This window comes from Panthera pardus, unplaced genomic scaffold (assembly GCF_024362965.1).
Source record: "Panthera pardus isolate Hobbes unplaced genomic scaffold, ASM2436296v1 HiC_scaffold_2, whole genome shotgun sequence".
In the NCBI taxonomy this organism is placed as follows: domain Eukaryota; kingdom Metazoa; phylum Chordata; class Mammalia; order Carnivora; family Felidae; genus Panthera; species Panthera pardus.
The window spans coordinates 121,087,702-121,106,189 of NW_026526765.1; the positions used below are offsets into that span (position 1 = coordinate 121,087,702).

The window sequence follows — 18,488 nt, forward strand, 5'->3', positions numbered from 1 at the left end:
AGAGTTTCCTTTTATCTGTATTGGAGCTGCAGGTAAGACGTCATTACAAAGAAAAAAAGAAAACTTCCATTATGGGAAATCAAAGTCTGAAAACCACAGAACTAGAGTAAACTACGCTGACCGCCACTCTCCACCCACAATTACTAGTGGATTTTTGATGCCGAGCTCATGTTGGGAGGGTGGAGAAAAGAAGAGATGGGGGAAGAGCCAACCTAAGAAACCCGGAGCCAAATTAATTAATTAAAAAGAAAGCTGGAACTGTGGCTGTCAACTGGATCACTGGATGCCCTTGATCACTGCTTCACTCTAGTTCAAAAATCCCTAATCTGTAGCTCTTGGACCTTGAGAATACTAGGCAAAGCCTTGTGTATAGGTGTTTTTCTAGGCAGAAGATGCAAAGTCCTCATCAGATTCCCAAAGTAACAAGTAACCTATGAAAGGTTATACTGCACCTTGTCTAAATCACTCCCTAAACCTCCACAAACACAAGCAATTTTACTCGTAAGGAGCCAGAACATTTTATAGCCAAGAAAAAAGCAAGACACTTCTGATCTGCACAAAGCTGCATGGCGGGCTTGTGGCAGGGCTAGGATTTGGATCTGGAATTTGTGTGATGTTCTTTCTAACAAATCAACAGTTCTTAACCTGGAGTCCATGGTCGGGCTTCAAGATCTATAAATCCGCTAAAGTGCATGCAAAATTGAAGGGCTGCATACTTTTGTATGGGAAGGAGTCAGTGCTTTTTCCACATTTTCAAAGGGGGTCTGGGGCCTCAATAAGATTAAGGACCACTGTGATCCTCTCTGTTGGTCCTCGGCTCTGCCTTCTCCGCAGACCCTAAGGAATTCATGGGTAGAGCTGTTTCTGTTCTGAGGCAACTGATCTCTGGTCAGAGTGGGGATGTATGTAGCTGCTCTCGTCTGCAGCATGCAACCAACTCCTAGCATGGGAACACCCAGCACTTTCCCATGAACAGGCTGAGTGACACAGTGTGTATGGCGACAAAATTGAGCATGCTGAGCAAAAAGGTTACGGAAACTTCTTCGCATCAGCCAAAATGTCAAAGCTGAGACTTCGGACATGCTCAGAACAGTTTTCACCAAGATGGGCTCAATCCCCTGGGATATCGAGGGAGCAGGCAAGCCAGCAAGCACTCAGTTAAATGTCGTCTTAATTTGGAAAGCGCAGAGGGACTTTTTTTTTTTTTTTTTTAATCAACAGTCAGCCGGTTCTCCAGCACGAGGAGTGTGATGCAGTGCTCACTTGGAGCCTGGGGGCAGCTCAGAGATTGACAGGCAGCCTCCTTGTCTGTCACCCAACTTCAGCTTGGCAGCTCACTGACCCTACCTCTCCTCTGGCTAAAACAAGAGTGAGATGGCAACCAATACCCATGGGACTCCGGAGAGAACCATATCCCAAAAGGAAGACAGGAGGGGGAGGGAGGTGTTTTAGCACGGGCTCGGCCTGGCACATAGTATGCACCAAGAAAATAGGTCAGCCTTTTCCAGCTCCTACTAAGTATGGAGTCTGACGTAATGGGGCAGGGGAGGACGGAGGCATGATCAGAAACACTCATTCAACAAACTTTGTATTTATTGAGCACTTACTAGGTGTCAGAAGTAGCACTGGAAGCTACTTCTTCCAGTGGGGAGTATACAGAATCATGGACTCAACAAATATTTAAAGCACTTACTATGTGCTAGGTAGGCTTGGTCCAAGGAACTGGGTGGAAAGGGGGCAATGCATAAAATCACTCATTCCTTCAATAGATATTTACTGAACATTTACTAAGCACCCTGCACTGTATTAGCACTGAAGATATAATGAATCGAACAGCCTTGTCTGTACTGTGTCACGGATCCCTGAAAGCAACATCTCTGGATAAGGGAACTGAGTCAGCACAGCCTCGCACAAAAGTCTCACTGCCGAAGGGCACCAGGTCCTAAAACTTGGGTCACCCTGTACCTAACCCAGGCAGGGGCCACTCCCCTGTCCTCCCCACCTCATATTTCCTTTCAGGGCACTGATGACAAGTCATTAACAATGGAATTGTAATGGCGAAAGCACAGCAGTGCCTGGGTCTGTGGATGAAGGCCCACCCCTTGGGGATGGACGGAGACAGCAGTGACTGAACAGCCAAGGATTTCTGGTCCCTTGACAACATTGCTCTCACGACTCTTCCATCCTGCCTTTCCACAAGGAGAGCTTAAAAATATCCTACCTCCACGTTTAGCACCCCAAATTGAATCAGTACTTAACTTGTAATTACTGAGGGGGAAGGAGAGCTGCATCTGGCCCTCAACACGGGATGCCCGCTGTCCCACGGCTGTCTGAACTGCCACTCCTTCCCCAGAAGGAATCGGTAAGCCAAAATGACAAGAGGAGGGGAGGAGACTGGAGAGTAGGGTCCCACAGGAGGGCAGGAAATGACATTTTACAGAAGTTGCCCCAGGAAGTTTGATCGGCAATCTGTGTGTGGCTGGGCTCTGTGCTCGGCTCAGGCTGGCAAACATGGGGTTAACCAAGTTCTTTACTGCAGGACTTCTTGGAACCTTAAAGATGCTGATGTACACTGTAAATCTATAAAAAAAGGGATGTCTGGTATAGCGTTTCCCAAACTTATTTGACCACAGAAACTTTTTTTTTCTTGCAGAGATTAGTGCATTGTACAGCTTAAAAACCTAACCTTTAACCAATGTGTGTATTGAGCTCCTACTAGCGTGGGCCTTGTGCTAAGTGCTGAGGATACCAGAATACAAAGACAAGGTCCCAGATCCCAAGGAGACATCTGTGGGAGGCAGCCGCATGAGGGGATCAGTGTGGGGGTGGGAAGGCCAGCATGCAGGGCAGCTCTGGAAAGGGAGTAGCAGTCAGGGGAGACACTAAAGTTGAAAGAAGCTTAGGGCCCCCATGACAAGAGGAAAGTGCTAGAAAAGTGTGGCAGGAGCCACTGGAGGTTGGTGAGAGGGGTGGGCAGCAGAGAAGACAACCTCCACCCCCAACTCCTTCCACTGTTGAACTGGCCAAGCTGGGTGATCTTTCACATCTGAACAGTTACTAGAGGGTTTGGTCCCTCCCACTCCCTACCCTCAACCACATCCATGCTATTGAACTTGGGCTAACATCCAGAAGCCAGGGAATAGCTATTCACAGATTCAGTAATTGGAGTCATTAGCGTTGACTCAGAAATCATTTTTTCCTAAGTCTCTCCCTTGGAGAAGCTTTTAAGACCCTTCAAATTGGTTAATGGAGAGTTTAGAGATGAGGTTGGAGCCTCTGCTTTCAGCTCCCCCTGCCCCACCCCCGGCTCTCCCCAACATACTCAAAGGCAAGAGTGATGAGATAATCCAGTATCTATTTTATTAAACTGCCATCCATTTCTGGCACACCCTTCACAAACAAGGATCTCAAAATCTACACTTTCCTGCTCCAAGCCTCCACTTACTCCCTCACATTGGAGAGATGTGACAGTAACACATAAAGCTAGTGTGAACTGGCAAAACAGAGCCCTGAGCCAGGAGTCAGGGGGCCTGGTCTTCTCCTGGCCTGGTGACTCATAAATCCATACAACCATGGGCAACAGTCTGCCTCATTGGGCCTAAGTGGTCACCAAGGGCCTTTCTGCAGTGAAATGCCCCCCATGAGCTCTGTAGGGTCAAAGGACATACACCAATGCCTTCGGTCAACAACTGAGAAAACAATGTAGTGGGTCAGGTCACTGCTTCATAAGGTGACATGGCCAGGCAAGGTGACATGGCCAGGACCTGGGTCTTTACACACTTTCTTCTTCTTTACTATGCTGGGGCAGATGCTTAAGTTTCTTTGGGAAGTTGTGTAGATATCTGGCCTCTGCTTTGGGACTCAAGTTGTAACAGAGAAGCCACAGGCTCCATCTTTAGGGCTGAAGTGAGAAGGTCTGAAAAAGTCAAGCAGACATATTAGGTATGTAGGCAAGAAACTCATTCCTCCCAAATCAGTGATGAAGATGATCCTAACTCCACTGGGGGTGAACAAAAGTGAATACGGAAGCCCATCTTGGAAATGGCCTGACTCAGTGCTCCTCAAGTTTTAGCCATTCATGGAACCACCATGGGTGGGACCTGTGCTCCCTTTTATCCAATTTCACAATGTTTTTCTTTAAATGGATCGTTTTTAATATCTGTGAAACTATAATGTGCTAGTCACATTTTTACATTATATATTAAATATACAACTACTAAGATAGAAAATATTAGAGTACCTAAAATCCTCTTATGAACCACCAGAAGCACATACATCAGATGTTGGCAAACATCTGTCATGCAGTCTAAGTCTAAGGAAACTGAGACATGGGAAAGAATATGTAAGTGGTTTACTCAGTCACAGGCTATGGTAAGACTCTGGAACCTTCAGGAGAGTTTTTTACAGGTCACTGAATGAATCCCTTTCGTGCACAGAACCAGAAATAACTATCAATGTTTCCACTGCCCACCTGTGAGGCTACCAACTGGAGGAAAGGTCAAAGTCATTTATTAGCCATGCACTTGAAATTGCTTGAGAACCTCAGCTCTCGCTGGAATGTCCACCTCAGAAAGGGACACTGACACCTATTTTTGTTGCCATCCAACCTGTGCACCCTCCCCACCCCAGCACCAGTAACTATGTCTTATCTTACCTTAGCCAAAACCCAGTCTGACGAGACTCCTTTCCAAAGGGTAGTTGTGTGGGGGAAGAGCTCCCCTGGGACTGGCTCCGAGACGCCCACTTCTACAGAGGAGGCCAAGGTTCCCTGTGCTCGAGGCGTGTGGGAGGCGTGAGGCTCCCGCCAGCAGGGTGTTGAGGCTGCAGAGGGAGGGGCTGGAGAAGGACTTCAATCCTTTAACTGCCAAGTCGCTGGGCCCCAGGGCTGTGAGGAGAGGTGAGAGCGACTCTTACTCATACTGTGGGCTCTTACTTTGGAGCAAGGACTTCTTAAAGGGCTTGGTTGCCCCTGGCATTGGTAACCCCGGCCAGCCCAAGTGACTCAGGAGTGAGCACTCAGAGCCCTCGAAGGGTAATTCAGGGAACTGAGGCAATCTCAGGATACGGTCTCTCCTGAAAAATCCTCAGGGAGGCTACCATTTATTCAACACCTGCTGTATGCCAGGTTGTGCCAAGCCCTCTAGAACCATCTCATTTAATCCTTACAACCGAACAAGTAAGGTACGAGTAGTACCCTCATTTTCAGAAGTGAAGAACCACGCAATTTTCAAAGACATGGAGTCCGAGTTCAGTGACATAGCAGGGTTGTTAAAGCTCAGGTGTGTCTGACTCAAAAAGCTGTGCTCTTACCCATTACTGGGGCAAGAAATGCCAAGGAGACCAAGGACTACTGCCACCCCCTTCTCTGTCACAGGGCACTGAGCTCAGGGAAGGGAACTTGTTGGCTCTGACATGCACCTTTAACCACTGCTTCCATGGAAAAGAGGGTCCGCAACCTTTCCTGGGCAGGTTCATTGCCCAGAGCCGCTGACTGCTGGTAACATCTTATAGCCTCTCCCAGATTCCTCTGCACACCAAGGCCCTTCTCATAGCAAATTCCCAAGTGGTATCTGCTCTGTGAGTCCTAAAAGGGAAAATAGACAGCTGTACAGATATGCACACATGCAGGAGAGAAGAACTGAAATGCTAAGGCAAGAGGAAGGTGGGGTAGTCGGGCAAGCTGGGGCTTCATCCATATAGGTCCAGTCCCAGTCCCCCCTGTACCAAGGGATCTCAAGTATGAAAAGCCAGAGGCCCAGAGTGTGCCCAACACAGAGGAGCGGGGGATCCCTCTGCCCAGGGAGATTCGAGTGGCAGTGTGGCAGCCTCTCGCTGAGGCTGATGCTGAAGGCAGACAGAAGTGACGGCCACAGGAACTACCACCCAACTGTGGGGAACCTGGGAGTCAGGCTCCTAGTTAGGCTAGAAGAGCCAGGAGCCAGGGTAGAGGCTAGGTTTCTCAAAGGCCCCAAAAGCCTTTCTGAATCTCTGCCCAGGGGCTGCAAAACATACACTACAGAGAGTGTCCCTCCTTTTAAAGGTTAAAAGTCTAATAATCCCTTTGCCCAAAATGCTGGATCCTCTCTCCTCTCACTGAAAACTATGATCCTTAGAGAGGCATTAGCAGGTAGGGCTTAAGAGAACAACCTATATAGCCAGACTGTCTGGGTTCCAATCTTGGCTCTACCACTTACCAGCTACGTAACCTCAGGCATATTATTCTATGCCCCTGTGCCTCAGCGTCCTCGTCTATAAAGTGGGAAATAATAATAACACCCACCTGATTGAATTGTTATGAAAATTATATGTGTTAATACATTAAAGTGCTTACTGTTATTATTACTTTCTTATTATTTTAGTTGCCCTAAAGAGATTTTATTTTTTATTTTATTTTATTTTTTAAAATTTTTAACATTTATTTATTTTTGAGACAGAGAGAGACAGAGCATGAACAGGGGAGGGGCACAGAGAGAGGGAGACACAGAATCTGAAACAGGCTCCAGGCTCTGAGCTGTCAGCACAGAGCCCGACGCGGGGCTCGAACTCACGGACTGTGAGATCATGACCTGAGCTGAAGTCGGACGCTTAACCGACCAAGCCACCCAGGCGCCCCTCCCTAAAGAGATTTTAATCTCTCCCTCTTTACTGGAAAATTATTATATTCAAGCGCCCAACTTAAAAACAAACAAACAAACAAAAAACTCTGTTGATCCCCAACCATGGTCTCATTTCTCTTCTAATTTCCAGAGTCCAATTTCTTGAGAGAGTTTCTGTAACTTGCAGGGCAAAGTCTATGTAATAAATATGGTGGACTCATGACCGTAGACCAGCTCAGAACACAGCGCTGCACACTCCTAAGGCCAAAACAGCCACCCTGCAACACTGCTCAGTACAAACCTACAAAGACACAATTACTCCCGGGGGGTGGGTGTGTGTGTCAGGACTGTGCCCAACACCCTCTGTGCATTTCTCCCAGCGTCCTGACCGAAGTGGACCAAGGTGCCCTCAGGCATGTCTAGCACATGAGACGGTGAAGCACACTCAGCCCGAGATAGAGCTGGGACTCCATCAAGGAAGACAGGCACAGAGGCAGTTCTAGTTGGTGACACTGGTCCCCTTCTGAAAGCTACTACAGGTAACAGAGTAAAAACAAAAAAGTATTCTGATGCCCAAGAGTCCAATCAGGTACCACTGTGTTGGCCAGAATACACCGAGAATCAGCAGCCCCAGTGCATGAAAATTCCAGTACATGCACATGGCTTGCTTTAATCCACTACTCCTGATCTTTCAGCATGCAGCGCCCAAAAAAGTCCTGCTCCAGTACATTTCAGGAATACAGCAAACCACAGACGCCTTTTTGGTGATTCACACTGAGGTGAAGCTTTGAGATCACCTGCACTGAAGACACCTGTTTAGCGCAGCATTTCCCAAACCCATCTGACCATGTTTTCCTTCCTATTATAAACACCCCATGAAACTAACACTCTGGGGAACAAACTCACGGTCCTGCAGCCTGGATGCCAAGGCCCCCAGACACCTGCCACCCCTGAAACTGTGCAGTGTCTTCTGACTTCCCCAAACTGCACTGTCCATGAGGGTGCACCTTCCCTGTGCTCAACTGACCAAGCACTCACACACCTGCTACCTCAGTTAGATTTTGATCCTCACAACAACACCCCTGTGAAGCAGTCGACAGGTGAGGCAGTCATTCCATCGCAATTTTCCAGATGAGGAGAACAAGAAGTGACCGGCTCAGGAATATGCTGGTAAGCGTAGCAACTGGCTCCGCAGTGAAACAGGCCCTGCTATGGAGTATGCCGTCATTTCTGTGGTGCAAATACTCCACCCACAGCTGATTTTAAACTACCGACAGCTCTCACAGATTGCTGTCAGCCAACTCCAGGGCCCCACTAGACCTGCTCAAGGGTCACACAGTAAGTCAGCAACAGTTAAGACCTGAAGCTGGCCCAGCGTTCCTGTCAACCCTCTCCTATGTGCAGCAGAGCCTGGTTCCCTCTCCTATGCACAGCAGTTCCAAGATTCCCTCTTTCAGCAGACTCAATCCCCAACATGTCTGGACACTGGCAATCCCATACCCCATTGTTGGCCGCAAGCCAAAGGTATTTCACAGCTCTCTGCTCATCCAGGTGTGGCTCCTTGGTGAAAAGCACCCCGAGGAAAGCTTGAGCCTGTGGTTCAGGAGGAAGGAAAAAGGCATTTCCATCACTTTCAGGCCCCGCATACTCCAGGAGCCCAGGAGAGACTCCCCACACCCACCCTGGGCACTCACCTCTCTCAAGCCCGAGTGTGCAGCCTGCTTAAGCATGGACACTGCCCTCTGGCACTCAGGATCCCAAGTGGAGGCTGGGCCTTGCAACAGGCACCTGGCGTAACGGTACTGAGCCAGGCGGTGACCCTGGCTGGCAGCCAGCTGGTAAAAAAGAACTGCCTGGGACAAAGGGAGAGACACCTAGTCAACTGATACCTCTGCAAGCTAGCCTTCTCTTTGAGCGAATTTGTAAAAACTATTTTAATTAAACAATACATCATCATTACAGATTCATCAGAAAATAGATAAGCCAAAATTTCAAAATAGATAAACCAAAAATAGAAACATAAAATCCCCCCCAAATCCTGCCTCCTAAAGATCATTCTCTGTTCACTTTTACTTTACAGCTTTGCAAATTTCTTCCCACATATATGTGTATTTATACATGTACACATATACACGCACATACACATACACACATAAATGTGTGTATGTGTGTGTGTGTGTGTATAGGGAGAAATAGTGAGAGAGAGAGAACATTCACACTTTTGTAACCTGTTTTTTCACTTAACAATACACCATGAATGTCTTTCCCTGCCAGTAAATATAGATCTAGTGCATCATTTTTAAAAAATGTTTATTTACTTATTTTGAGAGACTAGGGCAGGAGCAGCTAGAGAAGGAGAGAGAGAATCCCAGCACAGAGCCTGGTGTGGAGCTCAAACTCAGGAACCATGAGATCATGACCTGAGCCAAAATCAAGAGTCATATGTTCAACCAAATGAGCCACCCAGCTGCCCTTGGTGCATCATTTTTTAAGGCCCACATAGATATTATTAACCAACTTACTATTGAATAACTTTCAAGTTGCTTTCCCCTTTTTTTTTTTTGCCATCATATACAATTCTAAGAAAAGTACATTCTTATATATATATAACATCTTTGCGTACTTATCCTACATTTTTACAATGAATTAATCCATTCATCAAGGTAAGGTTCTAGGTCCTGAGGATACAGCTGCAAAGAAAAAAGACAAGGTCCCTGGCCTCCTTCTGAATCTAAATTCCTGCAAGTTAGGAGCTTCTGTCTTCTTTTTCCCTCATGGCTGGGAGAGAGAAGGTGAACTCTCCCCAAGCCCTCCTGCCGCTCATTTCTGGAGGTCAACTTTGGGCAGGGCAGCTCAGGAGACAGGCCTGGGGACAAAGAGGAGGTGCAGTACCTTGCCAAGGTCCCTGGGGGTGCCTCTGCCATGCTCATGACACAAGCCCACATTGTACTGTGCTTTGCTGTAGCCACGGTCTGCTGCTTTCTGGAAGTAAGAAAAGGCTGCCGTGTAGTCCCCATTCCTCATGTTCTCTGTCCCTGTAAGAAAGCACAGAGTGTAAACACAACTTCCTCTGTGAACCTCCCCACATCCTTGGCCAGATCCTCATAAGCTGCTTCCTTTCTTTTTTGTGCTAGACACTCAGCATATGTTTCCAGCCTCCGAATATTTCACTGGTTTGCCAGAGACATCAGTGGGTTCTGCCCTCCTATACAACATCCTCCTCTTGGTACCAGCACCCCAGTTTTCCTTGGAGAGCAGCCCTCCTCCCCGCTGCCCAGTGCTATCAATCATTGTGCTATGCTCTTCCCAACCAGTAGGTCCCTCACTCAGGAATCTGAATCCTGATCTGGTTGAGGCAGGAGAGAAAATAGCTTTTGCAGGTTTATTCTGACAGCAAAACTCTGAAGACACTGTCCCTCAGTTACTGCCCCCTGGATCCCCGGACCTTCTCTATTCCTGTCCTGAGATTTGGCAGATCAACAGATCCCAGTAGATTCCTTTTGTGCTTAAGTTAGCCAGAGTGGGCTTAGGCTGCTTGTAATGAACTAGATCGAATTGATAACAGCTGATACTGTTAATCCTGCTTTAGGAGGAAACCGTGAGAGAGAAAGTAAGACAGCTGTGACCTGAACTCAGGTGTGTCCAACAGCAAAACCCACGTTCCGTTTTATCATCCAAACAAATGAGCAAACAGGAAACACAGACGGGGCTGGGCACAGCCAAGTCCCAACTCAAACCTTTGCTCAAGTTGTCTCTCCTCCCTGGGCTATCTTTCTGCCTCCACCATCAGACTTTCTCATTCTGCCTCTGCTCTGGAAGCTTCAGACCACACTCAGGCTTCAAACACTCTTTTGGTTTTTACTCAGGATACAAGCCTTTTTCCATGAACTAAACTGTTTCCAGAGTACAAGCCCTGTCTCCTCAATTAGACTGCAAAATCCTGGAGGCAGAAGCAGAAAAAGAATGTAGAAGAAATAACTTCGCATAGGGTGAAAGCTCTATACAAATGCAAAATATGATGATGGCTTGTGCTCCCTTTGTGTTCTGCCACACTGCTTAGCATTGCTGAATAAATGAATATATGAATGAAGGAATGGGCAAGAAAATCCTCAGAAGAGACTGTCGGCCCATCAAAATCACAAAAAGCTAATGAGGTAGAAGCCAGGTTCCATTCAGCCAGCAGTGAATTAAAGTTACCTCCCTGCTGCCTGAAAATTTGCTGTCCAGGATGCACAGAGCCATCTGTCCTTGAGAAGACTCAAGAGGGCAAAGGATCCCACCCCTGTCCCCACTGTCCACACTGGCTCCTCGATCCATCTCTCTTCTCTGTCCCCTCTGCCTCTAACCTAGACCAAGCCACCATGACACTTTGCTATGCCATCAGTAACAGCTCCAACCCAGTCTCCTGTTTCCTCTGGCATGCCTGCACTCCACATTTGTCCACACAACAGCCAGAGAAATCTGAAAAAGTACATTAGATCATGTGATTGCCCTCTTCCTCTTCCACTGTAAAACCCTCCAATGGCTTCTGATCTCCCTTAGGAAATCCACACTCCACAGTGGCTCAGAAGGCGTTGCCTGACCTAGCCCCTTCCTCCTTCTCTCACTTCATCTGTTTCTACTCTCCTGGTGATTTCTAAGTTGCAGCCACACTCACCTTTCTTTTATTCCTTTCACAAGCAAAACTCAATACTGCCTCAGGACCTTTGTACTAGCTGTTCCCCCTGTTTGGAAAGCTATTTCTCTATACAGAAACAAGACTGGCTTGTTTTTGTCAGTCAGGTCTTGGCACAGAGTTCTTCCCATCAGTGAGGACTTCCAAATCAAAAGCTGCTCCTTCCCCGAGTCACTGACACATTCCCCTGTTTACAATTCTAACATTTACCATCATCTGAAATTCTTTTTTATTTATTTGGCAATGTTTTATTCTTCTCCCCCTCAATTCGCACATCAGCTCCATGACAGTAAGAACTCTGTCTCATGAATCACTGTATCCCTGACACCTAAAATAGGGCCTAGAAAAGGTGAATGCTTAACAGCTTTGTGCTGAAAGAATCCCACCTTCTCATGCATCTGCCCATTACACTCCAACAGATGCTGTTGGCAGTCTGGGTCGCTGCATTAAAAGGCCTGAAACTTAAGCCAAGTCACTGCAGAGAACAGAACAAATGGTGGAGGGGCATCTAGAGTCTCCAGATGTGGTAAGAGTTCCTGTCTGTGCATTTGAGAGCCTGCTCCAGACCATAGGAGTCTCTTCTCACCTAAACGTGTCAGAAAACGTAAGGTATCCTCCCAGATTTATTTTCTGCTTTTTACACAGTAACAGAATGTTCAGGTAAGCACATGGACATTCAGCTAGAGACTACATTTCCCAGGCTCCTCTGTGACCAGGTGTGGTCAGAGGCCTACATCCTGGACATTGATTTGTGCAACTTTCTAGGTGGGGAAGGAGTAGTCCTTTAGCTTTCCCACCTATCCCCTTCCAGAAAGAAAGCTGCAATAGCCAAAAAGGACCTTGAGACGGAAGTCAGTTTTAAGAATGGCAGAATCATGAGGATGGGTCCCTGACACCACTGTGCCACCATGCCAGGTCTAGTCTACCTACCCGGGAGAAGATAAATTCTCTCAATTTAAACCACTCCCTGCCCTAACTCTGTTTGACCAACCCCATACCCTTTCCGTTCTCCCATCCCCCTGCCTTGATGCAAGGTCCACCCAGTTACCCAGGAAGTTGAAAGCAATGGAAACACTGAGCTGGAAGAGCTGCTGAATGGAAGTCACAGCCTCCTCGAGGGAAAGAGTTTTTGATTTATCTTGTTCCTGGGGAAGAAATATAAGACTCATCATGGGAGGGTTCACTCAAACTGCAACCTGCCCAGGGGAATGTGATGAGGGTCTGGAGGCCACATCTGAACCATACCTGCTTTTGTCCGGTGGGCACAGGCTGGGCTGGCTTTGCCCCAGATCTGAAGCTACTGCTGGCATGCAGGAAGCCAAGATCACTAGGGTCTGCAAGGGAAATGGGTGACACCCAGCCAGGGTAAAGGAGAAAGTGTGGTTTCTCCTTTTCTCCCACTGCCCCAGTCTCCCCGGCCCCTCTGGCCAGCACCACCACCAGGAATCAAAATCATTCAAAGGACCCCAGAAAGCACGGGCCCTCACAGGAATGACAATTTCCTCATCTGGCATAAGCAGCAACAAATGTCCATCTGCCCAGTCCCCACCCCCTCTACCTCTGGCTGACTCTAGGTGGTGAAAACATACCTTCTTCAGAGAGACCCTGAAGACCAGATGCCCTCAAGGAGCTGTACGAAGAGAGGTTATCAGGCCGAGTGGAGGGTTCTTCCTGGCCCAGCCTGGGTTCCCTAAGGCCAGTGTGCCTGGGAGCTGGGCCATCAGGGCTGGGGAGAATGTGCCTCCGGAGTGCTGGAAAGACCCAGTAAGAGTAGTCACATCAGAAGGGGATCAGCTCAGTCTGCTCAGGCTCGACTGAGTGTTCCCTGAGGTTTGGGGGAAGAATGTGGAATTTCCTCCTTCACATACCTCTACCTCCTCCTCCACTTCCTTTGCTGGGGTCAAGAGGGGCCTACATTTATGCTGATCTCCTGTCCTAGGTATAAATGCTTCATTTGCCTGAATTCTTCCAGTGGCAGGGAGGCATCTACCTCACTCACAGTTGTAGCCCCGACACCTGGCACTCTATTTGATAGTAATATTGATAATGATTATAAGCATAAGAACAAGACCTTAAACTAATACTTGCTGGGTACTTACTGTGTTCCAGGCACTGTTCTAACTCGTTGACAGGTATTAACTCATTTAATCCTCCCAAGAGACCTATGAAGTGGGTTTTACTATTATCCCATCTTATGGATGAAAAGATTGAGGCACGGGGGAGTTAAAAGTGACTTGTTCAGGGACACAAGACTAGTATGCACCAGCTATGGGGCCTGAACCCTGACACTAACTCCAGGGCCTTAACCCCTGGGCTGTATCGCCTGTGTACCATGGTACATAGTAGTTATTCAATGAAGATTCACTTAGTAATGAATGACTGACCAGAGAATGACCTGAAGGGTCATGGGTGAAGGGTAAGCAGGAAGCCACACCCAAGATCTAAAGCAGCCTCGATCCCTGTGGGGCTCCCTTCATGGAAGGGGAGGGGAGGACATGGGAAGACACTGAGGGGCAGGGGTGGTCCACACCCTGGGTGGGTAGAACTTCCTCACATTCCCCTTCCTCTGACTTCAGATAGGAAAGGCAAGGAGCTGCTGATGGCTCTTTTCCTGAGGTGTGTCCAGAGATGCTTCCTGGCCTAGAAAAACTCCCAGCCTAGCCCTCCTGTCCCTGGGACTGAAAACTCACAGGAGCGCGGATGCCACAAGGGAGATGAGAGGAAACAGTCCAGGGGTCTGCGCCAAGAGCAGTGCTCTGCTTGTCGAGGTCCTGCTGGCAGGGACGACTGGAAGTGGATCTGCCTTGCCAGTTGCAGGGCCAGCACGGCCAGAGTGCCCTGGGAAAGAGAGCACACTGGGGACCCAGCTTTGCACCAGTTACCTCCTTCAGTCTCACCCTTCAGCTCAAACGCCACTTCCTTGGGAAGCCTTTCCTGACTCCTGGCTGAGGCCAACTAATACCCTCCTGGTGCCCAAACTTGCCTGGTAGAGCCCTGATCACACTGGTACTTAAGTAATCACCTCGACAATTATTTGGCTAAGGTCTGTCTCTCCTGTTAGTCTCTAAGCACCATGAGGACAGGAATCATGTCTGTTTTGTTCACCCACGTATCCCTGGAGCCTAGGAGAACGCTAAGATGTAGCACTAATAAATACACACATGTATTTATTACATGCATAAGGAGTGAATGAATAAATAAAGTTTAAGCAGGCAAAAAGATAATGTGGTAAGCTGGGGCTTGGCCACAAATGCAGTGACAGGTCAGGGCTCACCATCAAGTTCATTCTCTTTCTCTGGCCTGAGGCACAACTCTTCCTTTCTCTCTGACCAAGCCACCCCACCACAGACACATTCACACATACAGGCTTGTTGAAGGTATCTCTTCTCTGACAGGTGTGTGGAAAACCTAAGCTAGCTCCTAGCTCAGAGACTGCTTGGTTTTCCCTGCCCCTTCCTGTCCACACCCAAATACCTGTTTATTACAACAGGCGCTGGGTACACTGGGAAAGATGATAGTCACGTCTCTGTCCTTATGGACTTTATATCTTCATTGAGGGAGAAAGACAAAATTCACGTACACAGAGAAATAAATATAATAACAACAAATTATGCTAAATGTAAAAAAAAAAAAAAAAGAAAGAAAGAAATCAGAGGAGTTTACACAGAGCATAAGAGGGAGGTCTGACAAAATAGGGCATTAAGGATAGCCTCTCTGTAGGCGTGATGTGTGAGCTGAGGCCAGAAGGAAGAGAAGGTGCCAGCATGTAAATAACAGAGACGTGTATCCAGAATACTGGGACAGCTCGTACCCTTTCACAAGGGCAACAGTGACACAGCTGAGGGACAGCATCAGGACCCCCAGAATCCAAGCCCAGATTCTAGAAGGACTCACTGTAGAATAGCTCTAGGGCTCAGATCTTTGACAAAATGAGAAAATGCTCCCCTCTCCAAAGTATGTTATACCCCTAGTCCACAGCACCAGAGAGAAGTGGCCCTACCATGGAGACATCCCAGGCTCCATTCCGCTGATGACACCAATTTACAGATAAGACAACTGATGCTCGGGGAAGTCAAGTCTTGCCTAAAGCACACAGCATGAAAGTGACAGGGAGGAGATGTGACAGAAATGAGACTGATGTGTGCAGAACCTGGATGACAAAGATTCTGCCTTCTTGGACCTAATGTTCACTACTCAGCACCTAACTTTATACATCAGAGTCAACAAATATTTATTGTTCTGTACTGGGATCTGTAGTAGGTGCTTTTACAAAGCCACACTAAGTATAGCAACCAAGCTGTAGAGCATGGTAGCTAAGAGCATGAGCTCCAGAATAAAACCTGGTTTCTCTACTTAAGAGCTGTATGGCCTTAACCATGTTACCTAAAGGTCCAGAGCCTGAGTTCCCTTATCTATAAAACAGAGATTATATTTCCCTCGCAAGATTTTTACAAGGACTAAACAAGATAACGCATACATAATATTCTACATTAATATATAACAGGTTAGCTATTTAGTATTATTCATTGATAACATCTACCCTTGTTCTCGGCTGTGTCACAAGTGCCTAACAAAAATGCCTGGCTCAGAGAAGGTGTTAAATAAATGTTTACTGAATGAAAGGAGAAATAGGACTGAGGGGAAGAGGAGCTGCAATATCTCCCCCAAATATGCCCCAATGACATGGGTTACTCACATTTTGAGTGTGGGGACAATGATGCCCTAGCTCTTGCTTCTAGGCTTTATTACCATGCAGGATCATTCTCATCCACACAGAAGGTCAAGGACAGAGCTGGGAAGCCTTACCCATGATATGGCATCCCACAAGGTGTTTGGGGAGACACGGGCAGACATCCACTGGAAGGCATCCTTCCATCCATGAGACCTTGGGCCCCTGTTCGTGCCTGGGCCTGGGCCATGGGGGCCTGACCTAGATGAGGCAAGAAAAGCTATCAAGTTATATATCCCAAGTGGAAGGAGTGGGGGGTAAGGGGAAGGGATGGGTGACGGAATGGTAATATCTCACCTGTCAAAGCTGGGAACAGGGACCAGCAGAGTGGAGGAGGCAGCCTGAGGCTCATTTGGGTTGGTAGACTTTGGAGTCAGCCCCCGGAAGCCGGGTCCCAGCAGACGGGGAAGAGCTATGTATAATAACAAAGATCAACCATCTCAACATGAACGGCCCCACCAATCTTCCCTCTGTTCCTTGACAGAGCCCCACTCCTGGAACCCAGGAATCACTGGCATCTGCCACTGCGTCAGTTCTTAAACAAGGACATAAGTGGGAATCTTTTGCCTAGTACAGTTTCTGAGGTGCCACCCAGGCCAATAAACCAGGATCATCCAGGGCATATTCTGAAAATGCTCCCCGGGTGACTCTGATGTCCTCCCAGGGCTGACAACCACCATTATGAAATTACCAGACATTCCTACGCAAACTCTCGCTCAATGTTTGGAGCGCCCTGACTCTAAATCCTGCCTCTTTTCATTGGTTCCGCACTCCATTGGCCACTACCCACCTTTCACGAATTCGGAACACCAGCCACTTGACCCCTCCCCCTTTAGATAGCCCCACCCATCTCGGTGGTCCTAAGCTCCACCCTCTTCCCCACGAGCCCCACTCACACCTCAAATTCTAGCCGCCCCTGACCAGCGGGCGTAGCCCCGCCCCTGTGGGCCCCGCCTTTCCTCAGCTTTAACCCGGCCCGCTCGGGCTTCGGCTCAGTCCTCCGGCCCGCCCTTCTCCAGCTCGGAGTTTCAGCTGCTTCTCGACACGCGGCTCCGACGCCCCCTACCTCTGCCCAGGAGTCCCGAGAGGCGCCACATGTCGTCGCCAACAGCATAGAGAGCTCGCAGTCCAAAGAGCGAGGCGAGACCTACGGGCGGCGGCTAGAGAGGCCGCTGTCGCGCCCTCCGAACGGCCGAGTCCCGAGGAAGCTTCCAGCCAGCCAATTAGAAAGGAGCCTAGCCGGAAGACCGGCGCTGCGCGAAAGGAAGTGGGGGCTGGCGGGGAGGTGAACTGCGGCAAGGGCATGGACGTGGGCCCGGCCTACCCTGGAAGAGGCGTCGCTTGCCGCCCGCAAGGGAGTGGGGAGAACGCTCAGCGGTGGGGGGGGTGGGGGTGGGGTCGCAGGTGGCGAAGCTGAACCGAGTCGGAAACTGGACTGTGGAGAGGCGGGGCTAAGGGCGGCCTCGGTAGCGCGGGACGACCTTGCAGACACCGTGGAGACGCGAAAAGGGGAATAGTGTACCCCAGCCCCGCGCCTGGACGAGGCGGTAGTAAGCAGGGCCAGCGGGCGGAGAGGAACGCTAGGGTCTAACGAGAGAGGCCCGTAGTCCGCGCTTTTCCAGTCCAAGGCCCTCAACTAGGAGATTCGGGCTGGGACCGACGGGGTAGACGTTAAAAAACTGTGCAGGCAGCGTTGTGATTCCGGGGTTCTAGCTCTGGCTCATCTTGTGTGTACCGTGCAGCCACCGGACGACCTTTTCCCCTTTCTGGGCCTCAGCTTGCGCCATGATAGGATCAGATAGATGGAGGGATCTCGAGTAGTCCTTCCTGGCTCTACGGGAACAACTTGAGTTGCTTTCGAAATACCTAAGAGGAGACCGACCCCCCACCCACCCCCCAACACCTGTTAATCAGAGCCCTCATGCTCAGACCCAGCCAGTGTTATCTATGCGTTCTTTTGTGTGGAAGAGAATGGTTCTTTCACCAAATGTGAATATATGAAATAAAGGACTTCAAGTTCAAATCTAAGGTTCTTAGACATCCTTCCTCCTTCTTTCCCCCAGGTACATGACTTCTGGTTGGGAAGAAGTCTACACCTGGGCTAACAGCTTACTGGGGTCACCTTTTAGACCTGGTTTTGTGATAGGACAGTTGTATTTGTTCACCAGTTTTTGAGCCATGTGGCAGTCCCCATCGTAGAATCTGAGAAGACAGATGAGTAAAGAGTATTTGTGGCCTCAAGGAACACTTGGTCCAGTGTTTTAAGAATGGCCTCTGGAGTTCCACAATTGCTTTGAATAATAGCTTTCTTACTTCCTAGCTATGTGTTCTATAGCAGTTAACAACCTTAAGCCTCAGGTTCTTCATCTATAAAATAGGAGGAAAAAATACCTCATGAAATTGTTGTGAGGATTAAATAATGCATTTAAATGGTTAGCAGAGCCCCTAGCACATAGGAAGAGCCTAATAAATATAAGTTGCTATTAAT

The 18,488-nt window shown here is 48.4% G+C and overlaps 1 protein-coding gene across 3 annotated transcripts; it reads right to left on the reverse strand.

The window, feature by feature from the left end:
- Positions 1-1,625: 1,625 nt before the first annotated feature.
- Positions 1,626-17,380, reverse strand: DELE1 (DAP3 binding cell death enhancer 1). Of its 3 annotated transcripts, none has more exons than XM_019424526.2 (13): positions 17,067-17,380; positions 16,298-16,412; positions 16,078-16,201; positions 13,962-14,109; positions 12,861-13,022; positions 12,517-12,605; positions 12,320-12,416; positions 9,489-9,631; positions 8,291-8,449; positions 8,097-8,189; positions 5,419-5,584; positions 4,655-4,885; positions 1,626-2,580 (listed from the first exon to the last, which is right to left on the reverse strand). In XM_019424526.2, the coding sequence occupies exons 1-12, from the start codon at positions 17,095-17,097 to the stop codon at positions 4,656-4,658; spliced, it is 1,557 nt and encodes a 518-aa protein (XP_019280071.2). In that variant the 5' UTR covers positions 17,098-17,380; the 3' UTR covers positions 1,626-2,580; position 4,655. The 3 variants fall into 3 exon arrangements, with proteins under 3 accessions (XP_019280071.2, XP_019280070.2, XP_019280073.2); XM_019424525.2 differs by lacking the exon at positions 1,626-2,580 and adding an exon at positions 3,339-3,916 and having other exon boundaries at positions 17,067-17,374; XM_019424528.2 differs by lacking the exons at positions 1,626-2,580; positions 8,097-8,189 and adding an exon at positions 3,339-3,916.
- Positions 17,381-18,488: the final 1,108 nt, after the last annotated feature.